The sequence below is a fragment of the Neltuma alba genome, unplaced genomic scaffold, assembly GCF_004799145.2.
Source record: "Neltuma alba isolate B1F8T4 unplaced genomic scaffold, ASM479914v2 tig00010802_pilon, whole genome shotgun sequence".
NCBI classification, from domain to species: Eukaryota; Viridiplantae; Streptophyta; class Magnoliopsida; order Fabales; family Fabaceae; genus Neltuma; species Neltuma alba.
The window spans coordinates 113,302-132,005 of record NW_021635616.1 but is presented as its reverse complement, the minus strand read 5'-3'; the positions used below and the strand labels follow the sequence as shown (position 1 = coordinate 132,005).

Here is an 18,704-nt window from a genome sequence, read left to right as displayed (position 1 = left end):
GATTCGGTGAAATTTTGGAAAGTTCGTAGCGTTATTGAAATGTTTATATATATATATATATATATATATTTTCCATGGTCTGAAATCAAAAGAATAAAATCAACGAGTCAGACCAAAAACTTTTTTCCTACTTTCTTGCACCTGAAAAATGAAACTCGAACCTGCGGTATATGTCATATTATGTCTTTTTTTTTGTTAAAGTTTAGAGATAATCCTATTCGAGATACTGCTGGACACTAAATATGAGTATCTCTTTTAGTAGGGGTTCTTCTTTTCTTTTTTAAATTTAAACAGGCAAAACTGATGCGTTTGCATTGCCCGAATCTTGGCAGGGGGAGACAAAATGTGGAGAACCCAAGGCGGGGATCGTCCAAGAGTAATGACAATAAGGCAGCAAATAAACACGAGCCACTGTTGGCAAAAACCAAAAAAACATGGGTTGCCTAGCCCATCCCCCCCCCCCCCAATCACGTGAAACCCGATGACATTGACATGCTCTCCGTATCCGGCACAAAACAAAACGTCCGCCTCCCGCCCTTTCTCATTTCCTGCTCTTCAATTATTTCATCTATTTAATTTTTTTTTGTCACTAGTCATGGGTATCCTCTATATATAAATTTTAGGAGAAATTATAAAAAAAGACATTAAAATTGTAAAAATACAGATAAAGACCCTTGATAATTTTGCTTTGGGTTTTGACAACTTCCTCCCTCCCTTTCTCATTATTATTGTCAAAAGCTATAGTGAAGTTGTCAAGAGTCTCTATCTATGTTTTTACAATTCCAAAGTCTTTTTTTACAATTTTTCCTGAAGTTTACTTTTAAAAAGAAATTTAATCCGAAATATAAGTTTTATGTTTTCAGTTTGTCTGAGTATTTATTATTTTTTCTCTCTGTTTTAACATCAGTTGACTGTAGTTAGTACTCTTCCTTTTATCATTAATATTACCTTTATATATTCTCTTTCATTATTTTTTTATTTATTACCTCACTCATTTACTCTCTTGATAAATAAGAATAAATGTGAAAAAATATGTTTCTGACATGTTTATTATTTTCAACTAGTTTTAATTACTAGTTCGTTAAACGCAAATTATTTATTTGAAACTCGTATGTAGGACCAGAGGGAGTATTTAATTTAATTTCATGATAACACTTGCACTAACATTTCTTTTGCCAGCACTATACTCCTCCTCCAATCTTTGATATAGGACCCAATTTCTAAGTTGGGTTTGGTTCTAAATATAAAACTCATTTCTTATATTTATCAATTTTCTCTAAATTACCTATAGATACTCCCTCAACCATAATCAAGTAAAAGAGGGAGAGGAGATATTAAAAAGGATGATTATGGTATTTTAGGAAAAATGTGTCACATTTATTATAATTAACTAACTTACCTAACTTCCTTAATCTAATCAAATTAGTTAAATGGGTCTTATATTAAGGATCGGAAGAGTAACATTTTAACAGTCTACAGTATCTACATATGTATATTAAAATTAAAGCATTTAATGTCACTCGGGGGTGTTAGCTGCACCGGACCAAGGTAACATAGTCTGATATTCAAGGCTTTAGTCCAGGTAAGGCCACTCATTCTCAACTCATCAACGGGCCACATTAGGACTCTCAGCTTTGAATACCAGATCTAGGATAACTGGAAAGATTGTCACTAAACACTCCTTCATGGATCGTGGTCAGATTCTATTTTCTGATGCACAGGATCCTCTTAAAGAGGCAAGTGCAGAGCATACTTAGAATCTCTTGGCGACAGAAGAAAGACACTATAAGTGAGGCTTTCAGAAGAAGAGAGAAATTTAGAGAGAGCTCATGAGAAAAGCACACTAGTATTATACAAGGAAGTCAATACAACTCCTTCTGCCTGTAACTGATGGCAGAGTGGGGTTTATATAGACACTCGGGGTCACTAAATGACAAAGTCCTAATAGTACACCTCATTATGACGGGTAGATGTAATAGTAGACGTCGTTATGGCTTGACATTTAATAATCACAACTACTAACTACCAACTACTCACATAATGACACCTAATAATGGCAACTACTCCACTTATTACAAGAGGACGAAATAAACTACAGGACAAACTACTTTAATAAAGTAAAAGTAGATAGCGACATAAAGTAGGATTCTGGCGGGTCTTGCTTTATCTTCAGAGTATCCCAAAAGGAGATTTTCTGATAATGATGTTCCCTAGTCTTTATAGATAGGCTCGTGGCTAGGGGATAGGTTCATGATGCCTTCTGGGTCAGGGTCATCTGAGTCATAGTGTCTCCTTGAGCTTCTTGAGTAGTAGTAGTCTTCGAGTTCTGGATCAGGGTCTTCTTGGTTAGGATCCTGGGATTCCCCTGCAAGGAATGGGAGTTGTGGCTGGAAACTTGGCTGAGGGAGATAGAGTCCTTCAGGCTGAGTGAGTTGGATCTGAGAGTCTTCTTCATAAGGGTCTTCAGAGGCTTCTGTCTGTGGAGGGACCTGTGACCTATTTGGTGGAGGTCTGACAGCACTCATGATGAAATCTCTTTGGAATTCTTCAAGTGTTGTGCTACTGGCTGATGGTGAGATAGGAGGGAAAGGTCCAAGAGATAGACATGAAGTGTCTTCTCCTGTGTCAGGCTGGTTAAGTGCAGTTAATGTTTTCCCAATTTTTTCCATTAGTAATACTTCCTTTTTTGGCCATGAGGGAGTGGTGACTTGGAGGATCAGACGGTTGTCTGTGTAGAGTCTCTGGTCATCACTTATACCATAGTTCCTGAAAAAGGTATACAGACAGAAAAATCTTTTTTGTTTGGGAGTTGGTAAGTTCCAAATATTATGTTCCTTGAGAATTTTTCAAAGTTTTCCTCTCCAGTAGGGAAGAGGAGCAAGCATCTTAAAGAGTGTGGTAAGAGGAGAATTTCCATTCCTGAAGTCATTTAGGTGGTCATGGACGACTACAGCTGAGAAGGCTATGGCACAGGTATAATTGGCTGAGACAGACCAGATGTACCATAAAAGTTCCTCTGGTATGGGTCCTTTGATGATGGGAACAGTGAGGTAAGGAGCATCGGCATCAAAGTGCTGAGGGTAAGGGTGGATTCCAGTATCTACAAAAACACGGTGGAGCCAGTAGAACATAGTACTTCTGGCAAGGTTTTGGACATCTGCTGGAGATTCAGGACGGGATCCAGGAGGGAAAATGGTGGCTCTCATTCTGTGAGGCATTTCTGGTTCAGAGATGGTTAGGATGAAAAGAGGTTGAGGTCTGGAGAGTGACAGGAGTTTCGGAGGCTGGGAAACTTTCTGAGGTCTCGTGAGGAAATCTGCTATGATGTTCTGGTGACCTTTGAGATGATGGATGGTGAATTTATAGCGAGAGAACCAATCTTTCCATCGGAGTAACTGGCTGTCTGGCAAAATCTTTCCCTTGGGGTTAAGCATTCTAGGAAAAGACGTATTGTCCATTTCTACTCTGAATTGATAAGGACTGAGGTGGAAGCTGAACTTCTCGATTCCTCTTTTGACTGCAAGGATCTCCTTGTAGGTAGCGTGATAATGCTTTTCTGACTCCTTGAATTGTCCGCTTGCATGTCCACAGTAAAATCTCTTTCCATCTATCTCTTCAATTAAGACAGCTCCCCAAAAGTCATCACTAGCATCAGTCTGGAGGATTCGTAACCCTCTGTCAGGAATCTTTAAAGGAGGTGGTTGCTGTGCAATTCTTTTAAGAGTCTTGACAGCTAAGGTCTGCTCTGTCCCCCACGCAAGAGGATTCTTTTTGAGAAGTTTGGACAGCTGGCTGGTATGATTTGACACATGAGGGATGAAATCCCGAAGATAATTAATAATCCCCAGAAATTGTTGGATTTGCTTCGTTGTCAGATTATCGTCTGGGAATTTGAGTAATTCTTCTGCAATGTGTGGTCCAGGATAATACTGCCCATTTTCAAAGTGCATTCCAAGAAACTCTATGCTTTTGACACCTATTTCTCCTTTCTTTGCCGACAACATAATCCCATATTTTTCAATTATCTTCCCGAACTGGGTTAACAAAAGTTTATGGGAATCCTCATCTTTTGAGAAAAATAAAAGGTCATCAATGTAAATGAGGAGGTTATCAAGCATAGGTTCAAAGATCCTGGTCATGGCCTTTTGGACTAGTGATGGGGCAACCTTAAGCCCAAATGGCATGACAGTCCATTGGTATTGGGCATTTGGAATACAGAAAGCAGTTTTGGGTCGATCTTCTGGGTGGATACCCAATTGCCAAAATCCTGCTTTAAGATCAAACTTGGAAAAGATTTTTGCATCTCTAAGATGGACTGTAAGTGAACTGGGCTTTGGTAAAGGGAATTTGTCATCTTGAAGGAAAACATTAAGAGGCTTATAGTCAATGACTAACCTTTTCTTCCCTCTTTTGATTTCTGATCTTTTTTCAACATAGAATGCCTGACAAGCCCAATTAGATTTTGTTGGTTCAATAAGGCCTTGTTTGAGAAGTGCAGCACATTCTTCTTTGGCGAGCTTGAGATCTTCTGGATTCATTCCAGGATGAGAGGCTTTTGTGGGGCTGATGTCTTCATTTTTCTTGAAGGGGAGTTTTATGAAAAACTCTTGGTTTTTCCATAATGGAAATGGATGAGAGAACTGTTGATGATTATCAGCACAAAACTTGAGAAGATGATCTCGAATATCTTCATATCCTGGTGGTGCCTGTTGGATCTCAAAGAGATTGGGAACTTCAGTATATACACTAAAGAAATTTTTATATCTAATTCTTTTAGGCAGGACTTGAAGATTCCTAGTATGATTATAAGCATCAAATCCAATAAGAATGTCTTTCCCAGGGAGATCACTACCAAGAACTTTCATCCATAGAACACATCCTGGAAAGAATTGAATACCAATCTTCCTGCGAGTTATCCATTCAATCTTGAAGGGCTTTGAATCAGCAGTAAGGAAAAGTTGATCACAAGGGATCCATGCTTCAGGGGGAAGAATATCAGGATTCATGATGGTTCTGCATGCTCCAGTATCAATAAAAGCAATAACAGGAATTGGCTTTTCATATCTTCCTGGAAGGATATGAATTTTGACATTTGGCTTAGGAGTGATTTTGTTGTGTTCTGGCTGAGAAGCTACGGAACTAAGGAAAGGAGACGGATGCACAGGCTGTTCAAGGGAATATAAATACCCTTGAGGACTATCATCTTCTTGAGAAAAGGATTCAGAATCAGTTTCCTCATCTTCAGAGTAAGGAAGAATATATTGTGTCTCTTCATCCTGAGCATCTTGTTCTTCGATCACGGATTCTACATCTTCATCTTCATTGATCATGAGAACAGTCTGCAAGTGTTCTAGCATTTTAACATCCTTTCTTGTCTTGTTAGGACAATTTTTTGCAAAATGCCCCTTTTTCTTGCATATGTAGCACCTGTCAGATTTCTTTGAGTAAGGTCTGCGCCTCCTGAAGTATCTCAGGAAAGGCTTTCTGGATCTTCTCCTGGAGTAAGAACCCTTTGGATATTTGAATCGACGATAGTGAGATTTTCTCTTGGTAGAACAAGAGCAATCTTTATCATCCTTGCACTTTATTTTCAGATGTGGTTTCTTGCAAGCATGCCTGAGCTTTGACTGTCCTTTCAGCATTCCTTTGAAGAACTTCTGTTGTTCACAGAGCTTATCCACAGTTGCCAATGCCAACTGATATATTTCTCCAATGGAAATGTCAGCCATGTTTCTATGGAGTGCATTGATAGCTCTATGAAGTTCTGGTTGCAGTTCATCTGGAAGAGAGGCAATAAAAGTATGCCTGAGGTTGACATCATTAGCTCCTCCAAGCATATAGTATTTTTCAGACATTCTCTGGAAATGTTTCTGCAAGTCTCTTTTGTCTAAAGAACAGCATTTCATCTCAAAGTATTCTTGGCGATACCTTTTGTCAATGATCTGGAAATCACCAATAAATTCCTTGTGAATGAGTCCCAGAAGAGTTCCTGCATTATCAACTCTAGCTACTGCCATCTTTTGATAATCGCTGAGACTTTGATACCATTCTCTTAGTGTTCCTGTTAGTCTTGAGAGAAATTCTGTAAGAACTTCCTCAAGAGTTGTATCATGCCTGGCAAGCTGCAGGTCAATCCATGCTCCGAACTCATGGAGTCTATCTCTCCATTTTTCCGGAGGGAGATCATCAAAAGTGAACCATGGACCTGTAGTAGGTTTATAGTCTGCTCTTCTTGGCTCAGGTATGTGAGGAATAGATGGTTCCTCATCAATAGGATCTTCAACTGTAGGATCTGGTTGGACCATTGCTACCTTAGAAATATCAGCATGATATGCCTCAGAATCAGAACTGTATTCAATAGAGGAATCAGACTCAGGTTCAGAGGTTCCATCTGTTGATGACTGATCTTTATCCATAGATTGGAAAGTGGCTATGGTTTTGTTTGGATCAGCAACTTCTTTTCCCTTTTCTTTATCTGGAAGAGAAGTTTGTTTTGGTGGAGATGATGGTGGAGTTCTTATTTCAACTCCTTGAGAGGATGGTGTTGGTTCAATAGGTTTAGTGTATGAGGATGATGGGTAGAAAAGTCTTTCAGATGAAGGGAAATGAGGTGGTCATACTGGAGGTTTGGGAGGAGGGTTTGGTTGGATGGGTGAAAGAGTTGGTTGTCGGGGTTTTCTCAATTGTCTTAAAATAGGATAAGACATTTTGAAAACCTTGCTGTAATCAGATTTTCTGGGATAAGAAGGAGGTGATGCTGGATATGTGGGGAGTTGAAAACTAGAGGGGTAAGATGGATAAGGGTCATAGATGGTTTGTGAATGATCTTTAGCGATGTCTGACTCGATTCTTTGTAAATCCTTTCGGATTTGTGACAGTTCTTGCTCTTTCCTGGTAAACTCTGGTCCAATGTATCCTTTTTCGATAAATCTCTTCAGATCTGCATCCAGTTGATAAGCCTGAGAAGTTAGAGTCATATAAAGCTGTTTGACTTGATCAGAGACTTGGTCAAGCCTGCTCGTCAGAGTATCAGTTCTAAGAGTCAGCAGGTCAAGCTTTGAATCAATCTTTGTCAGAGTTCTATTCTGGCCGATCGCATTGGAGCTGCACCGGACTTTATTGTATTCCTGTGAATGCCCATCGACCCTCACAAATGCGTGGGGTGAAATTTTGGATGGTTCGTACTTGTAGCGTTGTTGAAATCTTTAGAGAGGGAAAAATGCTTAAATATTACAGTTATTGTTTCCATAAACATAATAGCTAAATAATCCCAACGTGTTATTTAAGACAGATATTATATAATTGTTTGATTTTCTGTAATTTTTTTCCATCTCTCTATGTAAATAACCTAATATTGGTTCGCAATCAATAACATGCTCACCATGTAGAGTAACAATAAGTTAAAGAACATCATGTATTGATGGATGGCGAGGACCATTATCGACTATCATGAGGTCCTTTTTGGTAGCTGGGACAGTTGGGATAAAAATGCTATGATATAAAACTTTTAAGATATATAAAAATGGTCTGAAACCAAGAGATTAAAAATCAATAGGTCGACCATAAACTTGTGTCTTACACTCTGGTACTGAAAACGAAACCTCTGAAAGTGTCGTATATGTCACCAATAAAATCCAAGGCTCGTACGCCGTGTTCATCGCACAAAACAGAATGCCACTTAATGACGTACGAGGCATTCACATCATAGACGTAGCTTTAAATCTTAAACTCAGATAAGCCTGCAGCAACGCCACTCACTCCCGTCCCCCTTCACTTCACGCTTACGCACACAGCGCTTCTCTCCTCCAGATCCAGAACAATGGCGTCGTTGGAAGCTCAGCCAGTTGCGGCCACCACAAACGTCTTTCAACCTGGGGGCGTCGAGTGCAAGAAATTCAAAGTTGATTCCTCACCCCCAAAACCGTTACTAATCTTCACGCCGATCGTGGCCGGCGAATACCCAGTAATCTTGTTTTGCCATGGTTTCGCCCTCCCCCGCAGCTTCTACTCAGATCTCCTCCACCACATAGCCTCTCATGGATACATAGTCGTCGCTCCTCAGGTTAACTGACTCCGCAATATGCCTACTCATTATTATATATTCTTGCTCTCATCTTTAATATAATATATAACTAAATCGATGATGACTTCACTCTCCAGTTCTGTGTGATCTACGAATGGATGCCTATGTTGCCATATTGTGAGATTAAGTGCGCGGGACAAGTAGCTGACTGGATAGCCGAAAAGCTTCAGTCTCTGCTTCCTGAGAACGTGATAGCAAACGTAGGCAAATTTGTTATGGCAGGGCACAGTAGGGGTGGGAAGACGGCGTTTGCAGTCGCTCTCGGCTATGCCAAAACCAAGCTCAGCATCTCAGCGCTAGTTGGTGTAGACCCTGTGGCTGGGGCCAACAAGTATTGCAGAACGTCTCCTTGGATCCTCAATGGCAAGCCCGGGTCTTTCAAGCTGAGCATGCCCGTTGCTATAATTGGGACGGGCTTGGGCCCAGAAAAAGCCGATTATTGTTGTTCCAAACCCTGTGCTCCTGAGGGTGTGAATCATAAGAATTTCTTCTTGGACAGCAATCCTCCTTGTGCTTATTTTGTGGCCAAGGAGTACGGTCACATGGACATGTTAAATGACAACCTAGAAGGAGTTCTCGGGGATGTGGCGAACTGTTTGTGTAAGAATGGGACGGGTCATAAGGACTGCATGAGAAGAACGGTCGGTGGCTTGATCGTTGCCTTCTTGAGGGCTCATTTGGACCTGCACACTCACGATCTGGACGCCATTGTTGCCAACCCTAGTCTTGCTCCTGCCACGCTCGATCCTGCTAAGTATATAAAAGCACCCTAAAGGACTGATGAGGCACTTAAGTCCTTCCTTGTTCTCTTGTCTTTTTCAAATTTTAAATTCCTGAGGTTTGAATGTATCTAATCTTTAAAATTTTAGCATCTGGTGGCGGTGTCTTTTTCCATAAGCTAAGTTTTCAAGTGTTCTCTGCGAATAAATTAATTAGTATGAGATTCTCAAACAGTGTTTTTTTCCTTCTTTGCGTGTTAACACGCTGTTAATTAAGCATTGTAAATCTGAGAGCTTCAAACGCTTTCACAACTGTTGTCAAGCTTTGTTGGACAAAAGCTGGACATAACAGAAGAGAATAGCTGGATGACAGCAATGGTGCAAGTAGGGATGACTGGGTGAGATCACAAAACTATGTGCTTGAGTTTTTAAACTGTTTGGAACACACACACACGCGTTCTCGGACTCTTGGGATCTGGGGCGATGCTTTCTTCTATTCCGATGGCCCGACCTGCGGTGCATTATATATATGATTGTACAGTTCCTGACCTTTCGGTCCAAGTGGTTAACTTTATTGGGACCCCATCTTTAGTTGTAAACCGAGTTGTTTTTTACTATATGCCGTACAAAGAGTTAATATATGAGCGTTACGAGAATAAAAGAGAGGAACACGTCTAAATGAAGATGAAATTTTGGACGTTTGAGTTACGTCGAATGTGGTCCTGAACTATCCCCCGGCCGGGGGCTGGAGAGTATATGATTAAAAGGGGGAAAATATTGAAGAGGTAATCTCCTCATAACGTGAAAAATGAAGATTAGACTAAGCAGAATGGTCAAGGTACGCAACCGAATGTTTCTAGAGTGCATAGGGAAAGGAAAAGAAAAATCTTAGCTTTTTCAGCGTTGGCGGATGGGAAATTTGGGAATCGTGTAAAGCTAGCTTGAGTTTTCTTATCTGGGGGTAAGCTTAACATCCATGCAACGAGAAGACGAGCCTAAGAGCGTCTCCGAAGCATGTCATTGTACCTGAATTGGGGTATGCTTAAAACTAGGTTGCATCCGACAAATGTCCGGCCAGTCTTGGAAGGACAGCCTCCATTTGCTCTGCCCTAGCTAATTATATTGCACATTATTCTTTCTCTGTCTCCCATCTTCGTCGCACCCTCTAGACCCAAAAATTAATTATTTCCTTTTTTTTTAAATCCATAGCTGTAGTTCGGTCACATGTACATAATTGAACAGTTGTTTGCTTTGATTACGTTAATTTGATTCGTCTGTGAGCTGATCCTCTCAAATTTGAACTCCGCTTATATCCAAAGAGGATGTTGACAAAGGAATGAAATGACGGTTGCTTGGACATAAAGCGAAAGTTGTCAAATCTCAAAGGCCCCCTCCGCTTGTATCGTGCTGTGTTTGATACGTGGCTTGCAAAGATGAGACGTGTTATAATATACTAACTCCGATTCTAAATATAAGAGTTAGTTAATTAATTTAAATATATTAAAAAAACAAGTTCAATAAGTTATATGTAATAAATAAGTATTGTATTTTCTCAGGCTTACAATTGTTGAAGCCCCGGGGGGCCCAAAAACAAAATCGACGAGTTTACATTGATTAACTTCCATTTGTAAATGCAAGATGAAGATTGCACGCGATGTAGCAAAAATCACAGATTATTGGTTTGGTAATCATATTTAAGCTGAAATTCATTGTAAACATCTTGTCAGGGGCAAGTACCTTTTGGGATGAGAGTTGCTTATAAAAACAAGCGAGGGTCGTGTCGGCGGAAAAAAAGCCTTCTTTCACGGAGAATTATGTATGGCTTTGACGTATTGGGGCTGCTATGGCCAACCAAAAGATTTATCAGTATAAAACGACAATCCACATTTCATAATTTTGCAAAATTTACGTGGCCATCTGCCAACAAATTAAAATAGGAACAAAAAGTGACGAAAATATTACATCTGTTTCTAATTATAAAAACTATAGTGGAATAATTTGAAAAGATTAAAAAAAAGTTAAGTTACTTATTTGTAATAAATAGGTGTGGTCTTTCTTAAAATATTTTTTCTAATAAAATATATTAGTTAGAACTACCATTATTAAAAGGATTATCTTGAAAACAAATACATAAATATAAGAAACAAAATAAATTAAGATCTTATATTTATAATCAAAATAAAAATCAAACAATGTGTTATATTAAGCAGCAAGGTGCTTCTGGGGAGGATGAAGAATATATTGCCTGTCAGGCCACATAACCTCGGTGAAGTTGACCTTGTATGTATCATGTATGTTCTGTGCCGAACTTCTACTGTCCATGTATTGGAGAAATAAAGAGTTTTTTTTTTTTTTAAAGAAGAGGAAAAAGGGGGGGGGTGTTGTTCAAGCGATGAAGACGGTCATGAAGGGGACATGTTATGAAACATGCTAGGTGTCACGGGATAATCATTCAAAAATCTGTCCATACATCAGGTAAATAGACGCGTACATTTTTTAGTGTGGTTTTAAGAGAAAATAATACGGACGGCATCAAAAAGCTGTTGTTGAACGGACATATAAAATTTAGGTCAAAAATAAAAAGGGACATATAAAATAAACGTTGGTGACATAGGATTGGGTATAACACAGGGTAGAGTAATTTTAAAGGCATCAAGTGGGGATGTACCTTAAGCAAACCACCAGACCGTAGCCGGAACCCCCCTCATCATTTTCTGTAATGATTGTTTTTGTCTTCTCGTATTAATTTCCAAGCTCATGTGAACTTCTTTTTGTTCTCCGCAGTGATGACCTTCATGACCACTGTCAAGTTGATCCCTTTTCAGATTTCATTTGTAAGTATATTTATAATTTATAATGGCTTTTTTTTCAAATAAAAAAGTGTACTCTCGAGTTTGTGAGTAGGAGGGTAGGATCAAGGAGCTGGTCCGCCGCGCTGTGTATTAGGCAACAAAAATGCTGTTATAAGATGACGAGCAAACTGTGATAACAAAATAGTAAGTTGAAATTTTTAATCTGATGTAATCGTTGTTTAAACAATAAAATCTGTCCAATCTAATGAGCGCTGCCGTCTTGTTTTTGTTCTTCTTGGCCTGATTGGGTTTAACTTTAGTTAAACCCTTATTAACCTATAAAAATTAATAAGAGAATTGTTTTAAAGCGGCTGTTTGGGAAGATAATAATGGACAGATAGATACTGGTACCGCCACCAGCCGCTTTCAGATGAATCAGATCACGCTGGTTTTTCCATTGGTCGCTCCCATTTTGAACCGACGGCGAGCTCCAGCCTTCACCTTTCTTCGTTTCGACTGTTTCGTGCCTTTTTATTTTCATTTGTAGTTTGCTTTCTCTCTCTATTTTTTTCCGGTCCAGCTTAATTTTTTGCACTCCCAACAAACAGTAGCTGCAATTTTTGTGGTCTCCAACGCAGGAAAAGCTAGAAGAAAAGAAAAAGAAAATTACTTTCCCTTTTACCAAACAAAAGGAGAAAAAGAAAATTTATTTAAAGTGGAAAATTTTCAATTTGATTCCCTCACTTTGATCTCCAGGCCTCTGAACTTCCGCTTGTAATCCATCGCCTGCGTCTGCAGATTCAAGCCTCTTGTCAGCTGTCTCTCTCCCCCTCTCTGTATATATATCTTTCTCTGTGGTTTTTGGCATTGTCTGTGTTTGTCTGAGTTGGCCACAAAAATGTGGTCATTTTTCTGGTAAAGATCCTTCTTAGCCATTTCCATCTATCTGCTCTTCACTAGCTTATTGCTTGTTCTATTAATCAATTTCCCCCTGACTAGGTTGAATCGTCGAATGGAATCTTTTTTAAGGGAAAAATATAGAAAATAGAAGCTTCATTTAGCTGTTGTTCGTCGGAAGAAACAATTGATTTTTTCATGTATCCATTCGTTCAAAAGACCGTTGTCGTAGGCTGAGTTCCTTTTCTTTGATTGTTCTGTTTGTTCGGAGGGGGAAAAGTAATGGGAGCTCTTGCTTTCTGGGGATGGAAATAATTTAGCTGATAGTGGAATGTGACGAGCAGGCGGTGGCTGGTCTTTTTAGTTGTTCTTCTACTTCCTTGTTCACTCCAATTTGTAAAGGTTGGTTAGCGCTATTGTGGAGATCTGGGACTTGTTTCGTGTCCTATGCCCCATGAGGACTTTCTTCGCTCCTGACTCCTGTAAAGAAGCGCAACCAAATGTTCTAAATCCACAGTCCTGGCTCCAAGTTGAAAGAGGGAAACTTCCCAAACTCTCATCACAATCCTCGTCTGCGTCAATGTATGTTTTTCTTCTCCACAGTACTACCCTGAATTTTTTATTTTTAACTTTGGCCCAATTAAATGATGACTCTTTCTTTCTTTTCTTTTCTTTTCTTTTTTTTGGGGTTGGGGGGTGGGGGGGTGTTTGCTGAATTGTAGCGAGTCTCTAATCAAGGTCCCAGAGCCATCCATACTACCATTCTTTAAGCCTGTTGATTATGTGGAAGTTCTTGCTCAAATTCATGAAGAACTTGAGTCATGCCCCCCGCAAGACAGGTCAAACCTATATTTATTGCAATACCAGGTCTTTAGGGGCCTTGGGGAAGTTAAACCGATGCGTAGAAGCCTCCGGGCAGCTTGGCAGAGAGCTAACACTGTTCACGAGAAGATAATATTTGGGGCTTGGCTAAAGTATGAGAAGCAGGGGGAGGAGCTGATTGCTGATTTGCTGAAAACTTGTGGTAAATGTGCAAAGGAGTTTGGGCTAATAGATGTGGCATCTCATATTCCTTTTGATGTTGATGAAGGTTTGCAAGAGAGATTTTCGGTGAATGGGAACCACATTTCACAATATGTTATTTTTACCATCGGAAATGACAAGATAATTTGTGACAGACATAAAATGTCTGAACTTTCAGCACCATTTCATGCAATGCTAAAGGGATCTTTCAGTGAGTCACTTTCCGAGACCATAGATTTGTCTGAGAACAATATCTCCCCTGCAGGCATGAGGGCAATAAGTTACTTTAGTCTAAGAGGCAGTTTATATGACGTTCCTCCTAATCTATTGTTGGAGATATTAGTTTTTGCCAACAAGTATTGTTGTGAAAGACTCAAAGATGCTTGCGATAGAAGACTAGCGTCTTTAATTTCCTCCAAAGACGATGCTGTGGAACTCATAGGTTATGCTCTTGATGAGAATTCTCCTGTCCTTGCGGCATCTTGTTTGCAAGTCCTTTTATGCGATCTTCCAAACTGTTTGAATGACAATAGGGTGGTAGGGGTATTTACTGGTGCTAATAGGCAGCAGCTGGCAGTCATGGTTGGGCCTGGTTTATTTTCACTTTACTGTTTATTAAGTGAAGTTTCTGTGAAACTTGATCCTAGTTCAGATATAACAGTTCAGTTCCTGGAACGATTGGTGGATTTTGCTGAAACAGACAAGCAGAGACTGCTGGCGTTTCATCAGTTGGGATGTGCAAGACTTTTAAGGAAAGAATATGATGAAGCCCGTTGCCTATTTGAGGGTGCTTTAAATGCAGGCCATATTTATTCTGCAGCAGGTTTAGCTAGATTGGATTCTATAAAGGGTGAGAAGCTTTTATCTTATGAGAAACTCAGCTCAGTTATTTCCTCTGTAACCCCAGTGGGGTGGATGTACCAGGAAAGATCACTATATTGTGAAGGCAACAATAGGTGGCAGGACCTTGAGAAAGCAACAGATCTGGACCCTACGCTTATATATCCCTACATGTATAGGGCTGTGAATTTAATGAGGACTCAAAATGTTCAAGCTGCCCTGGCAGAAATCAATATGATACTTGGTTTCAAACTTTCATTGGAGTGCTTAGAACTACGGTTTTTTCTCAATCTAGCTCTTGAGGACTACAAAGCAGCCCTCTGTGACGTTCAAGCAATTCTTACTCTGCGTCCTGATTATAGAATGTTTGAGGGGCGAGTAGCGGCATCCCAATTCCGTACACTTGTACGTGAGCATGTTGAACACTGGACTACAGCAGATTGCTGGGCACGATTGTATGATTGTTGGTCGACAGTTGATGATATCGGGTCTCTCTCTGTTATCTATCAGATGCTTGAATCTGATGCAGCAAAGGGTGTCCTATACTTCAGACAGTCATTGCTTCTTCTTAGGTACGTTACGAATGTCTGGTAACTTGATGTTGCAATCATCAATTATTGAAAGGGTTTAAATTTCCCCTTGCTTTACTATTGAACTATCAAGTGTATTATTAGGAAATTTGATGGAACAAATTGCGTTTTTATACATGCGTGAGACACCATATTGCGATGATTGAAAGCACATCATTTTCTGCTGCTTTCACTCTGGTGTATTAGGAAAGGCAGTCACTTCCTGGTCCTTGTATTTAAATTACTATCTGGAACATTTGTTTATTATGGACAACAAAAGCCTGACATTTTCGTCCCCATAGGTTAAACTGTCCTGAGGCTGCCATGCGGAGTTTACAATTAGCTCGCCAACATGCATCAAGTAAGCACGAACAACTTGTATATGAGGGGTGGATCTTGTATGATACCGGTCACTGTGAAGAAGGGCTCCAGAAAGCTGAAGAATCTATTAGTATCAAAAGGTCCTTTGAGGCCTTCTTCCTGAAGGCCTATGTATTGGCTGACTCTAGTCTGCATTCATCATGTTCTTCAACGGTTATTTCACTTTTAGAAGATGCATTAAAGTGTCCATCAGATAATCTTCGCAAAGGTCAGGTATGGCTCTCCTATTTTTGTGGAAAGAATGATTTGTTACTGTTGTTATCCTCATTGTTCACCAATTTCTAATGAGTTGAATGTATCACTATTTCACTTTGAACTCTTTTCCTTCTAGTTCTTTTGCGATGAATGTCAACACAAACCAAGAGAAGGGAGGGAGAAAAGGGGGTGGGGGGTTGGAGGTTATTGCTATTTGTCTTCCCATGACATTGCCATCTCTATAATTGCATTTTCCACCATTCGCCCCTCATTCTGCTTCTTTTGATGCTGTAGTCAACCTTGATAGCATTGTGCCTTCAAACAACTTACCATGACCTTCTCTTTCGAATGTTTCTCCGCCTTGTATTATGGTGGTTGTAACCTTGTGATAACTTCAGAAGTTTTGATCATGCGAACTTAGAAGTTCTGGTGTTTGAACTGTAGGTAATTCTAAATTTACAGTGATAGCATACGGGTATAAGAAGCTTAACAAATCAGAATGACTTTTTTTGCCATTATATATGCTGGGAAATATGTGGCATGACGTTGTAGCATGTAATCAAGCAACTCTGTGCACAATGGGTTTCTAGTTTTACTACTTATGCACGTGTTAATTTATCAGGCCCTGAACAACCTTGGTAGCGTTTTTGTCGACTGTGGGAAATTAGACTCAGCAGCTGATTGTTACGTCAATGCCCTCGAAATCCGGCATACCCGAGCGCACCAGGGTCTTGCTCGTGTTTATTTTTTCAAAAATGATAAGGCCGCTGCTTACAATGAAATGACCAAGCTTATTGAGAAGGCAAAAAACAATGCATCTGCCTATGAGAAGAGATCCGAGTACTGTGATCGGGAACTTGCAAAGGCTGACCTGGAGATGGTGACTCGATTAGATCCACTGAGAGTATATCCTTACAGATATCGTGCTGCAGGTACTTTGCTTATGTATTTTCAACCCTCCTACCCTGCATGATCTGCATGGTAAAGGATGTACATTATGCAACAGATGGAACGATTCGGCTTGATTCTTCTGAAATTAAACTCATTCCCAGAGAAAGCTGAGTTCAATTTTATGTTTGGGGGTTTGTGTTTGCAGTGTTGATGGACAATCACAAAGAGGAGGAGGCCATTGCGGAACTGTCCAGAGCAATAGCATTTAAAGCTGATCTGCACCTCTTACATCTACGAGCCGCATTCCATGAACACAAAGGGGATGTGTTAGGTGCCCTCAGAGACTGTCGGGCTGCGCTCTCAGTGGACCCGAACCATCAAGAAATGTTGGAACTTCACAGTCGAGTTAACAGCCACGAGCCGTGACTCAAATCCACATGAATTTTCTGATTGAAAATAGATAATGGGGTGATCGACACAACATAGCGGCCATCCATCAGCTATATGCAAATGAGGTCTGTAGGATGGATGGTTAAGTTATATGATCACTGTCTATATAATGAACCTGTGTATTCTTACCTTCTTTTCCCCCTTCTTTTTTAATTTTTACAAGGAGGCGGGGAATGGGGTGGTCCAAATTTTTGTAATTTTCTTCTATTTTTTGGGGGATATATTATGAATGTCAGATATGTTATCGTCTGTCTTCTCCGTTTCCTGGATCAAAATGAGATGGTATGAGCAAGGCAGCATGAGTTATTTATTTCTTTCTGAACGGTCGAATCGCAAGCAAAATAAGTATAATAATAATGATTTAAGGGAAAATCCCAAAAAAAGCCTTTAGAATATAGAAAATTCCTGGGTCATGGAATTGTGCAAATGACCCAATCTGTCATTTGTAAAATTAGGAGTGTTCGATTTGTCCTGTTCTGGTCGTTCCGTCTTGGTCCCAGCGAGTTCAGGACGGGATGAGACGGGACAAAAGTTTTTTGGAAAGGGACAAAAACAGGACCGGAGGGGATGGGGTTGTCTGGTCCCGTCTCGGGATTTTTTTTTCCTTTTAAAAATTATTTATTAATAATTATTATTAGATTATTTAATTTATTTATTAATAATAACTTATTTTTATGGTGATTTTTAGCTCTTAAGTTGTAATATTATCTCAATAAAATCTTTCCTCAATAAAATAATTCATAAAGTCATTATATAGTGTTTCTTTTATGATATTTTTTTTTACAATATTGTTTTTACACTTTTTTTATACTATATAATTGAGCTTTTTACATAATTTTTTAACAATATTTTTATCTTTAGAAGCCCAATAAAAAATAAGCATTATAATATAAAAAAATTCATATAAAAAATTATGGTTTTTTTTTTAAAAGGGGAAGCGGGACTCCCGATTCTGACAATACTAGAATAGAATCGAGATGGGATAGGACACGGGACAAAATCCCTATCTCGTTCTTGTTCACCGAGACGGGCCTACCGTGAACACCCTTATGTAAAATCAAGAGGAATTAACAACTTTGTCCTGACTAAGTAAAAGTGAATAATTATTCTCTAAACAAATTTAGGTAACGCTTACACTATCCTAGTGATTGCATAATTAGTTGTCGTTGATAACAAGACACCTTCACATGCCTGGCTAAGCAAAAGTGATTACATGATTAGTCGTACTGATTTACAATGAAACTTCTCATGGGATATTTCTGACTACGAAAAAATAAGTAACTATTTTCTACACAAATCTAAGTAACGCCTAAACTTTTATAGTGATTCCTTAAATTATTGTAATGAATGAATACAAATAAGGATAAAATTATCAATTTCTCTTGATTTTACAAATGACAGATTGGGTTATTGACCCTTTCTGTCATTTAGATAATTCCAAAACCCAATCAGAAATTTCCTATATTTCAAAAGCTTGTTTTTGAGATTTTCCCATGATTTTTAAATTCAAAATATTTCATATGCAAAATTTTAACGTTAAACTTCCTGTTTAAAGTTTTTAAATTTATTTTAAAAAAATAAAAACAAGCCATACTTATAGTTCGGCAAATGCATGAAATCGTTTATGCCCTGCTTGGGAGTCTTGAATTGAACTCAAAGACGGGATAAGTGGAAGTCCTGATTTCCTTCGTTTGATGGGTTTCTTCTTTCTGGCTTTGTTAACCTTAGGGGTGACTTGTAATGCAGAGTTTTTTTACCTGGTTTGATTTTTGGCGTGCAGTGGTTTTGATTTTGGTTTCCAATTTCCGGCTGTGGTGGCTCCATCGTAGCTCCTGTTCTTCGGTGGAGGCGGTTCTCCAAGTCT

General features: G+C 39.2%; 2 protein-coding genes across 4 annotated transcripts; both read left to right on the top strand.

Annotated features, from left to right (window-relative positions):
- The first annotated feature begins 7,454 nt into the window (after positions 1-7,454).
- On the top strand, positions 7,455-9,040 carry LOC114759264 (chlorophyllase-1). The gene is made up of 2 exons (XM_028948419.1): positions 7,455-8,062; positions 8,161-9,040. Exons 1-2 carry the CDS (start codon positions 7,820-7,822, stop codon positions 8,854-8,856), a joined length of 939 nt encoding a protein of 312 aa, XP_028804252.1. The 5' UTR covers positions 7,455-7,819; the 3' UTR covers positions 8,857-9,040.
- A 2,960-nt stretch (positions 9,041-12,000) lies between these two features.
- Positions 12,001-17,115, top strand: LOC114759218 (ETO1-like protein 1). 3 transcript variants are annotated; one of them, XM_028948347.1, is made up of 6 exons: positions 12,021-12,509; positions 12,836-13,073; positions 13,214-14,926; positions 15,226-15,517; positions 16,122-16,431; positions 16,596-17,115. In XM_028948347.1, the coding sequence occupies exons 2-6, from the start codon at positions 12,946-12,948 to the stop codon at positions 16,814-16,816; spliced, it is 2,664 nt and encodes an 887-aa protein (XP_028804180.1). In that variant the 5' UTR covers positions 12,021-12,509; positions 12,836-12,945; the 3' UTR covers positions 16,817-17,115. The 3 variants fall into 3 exon arrangements, with proteins under 3 accessions (XP_028804181.1, XP_028804180.1, XP_028804179.1); XM_028948346.1 differs by having other exon boundaries at positions 12,624-13,073; XM_028948348.1 differs by lacking the exon at positions 16,596-17,115 and having other exon boundaries at positions 12,001-13,073; positions 15,226-15,512; positions 16,122-16,288.
- The last annotated feature ends 1,589 nt before the right edge of the window (positions 17,116-18,704 follow it).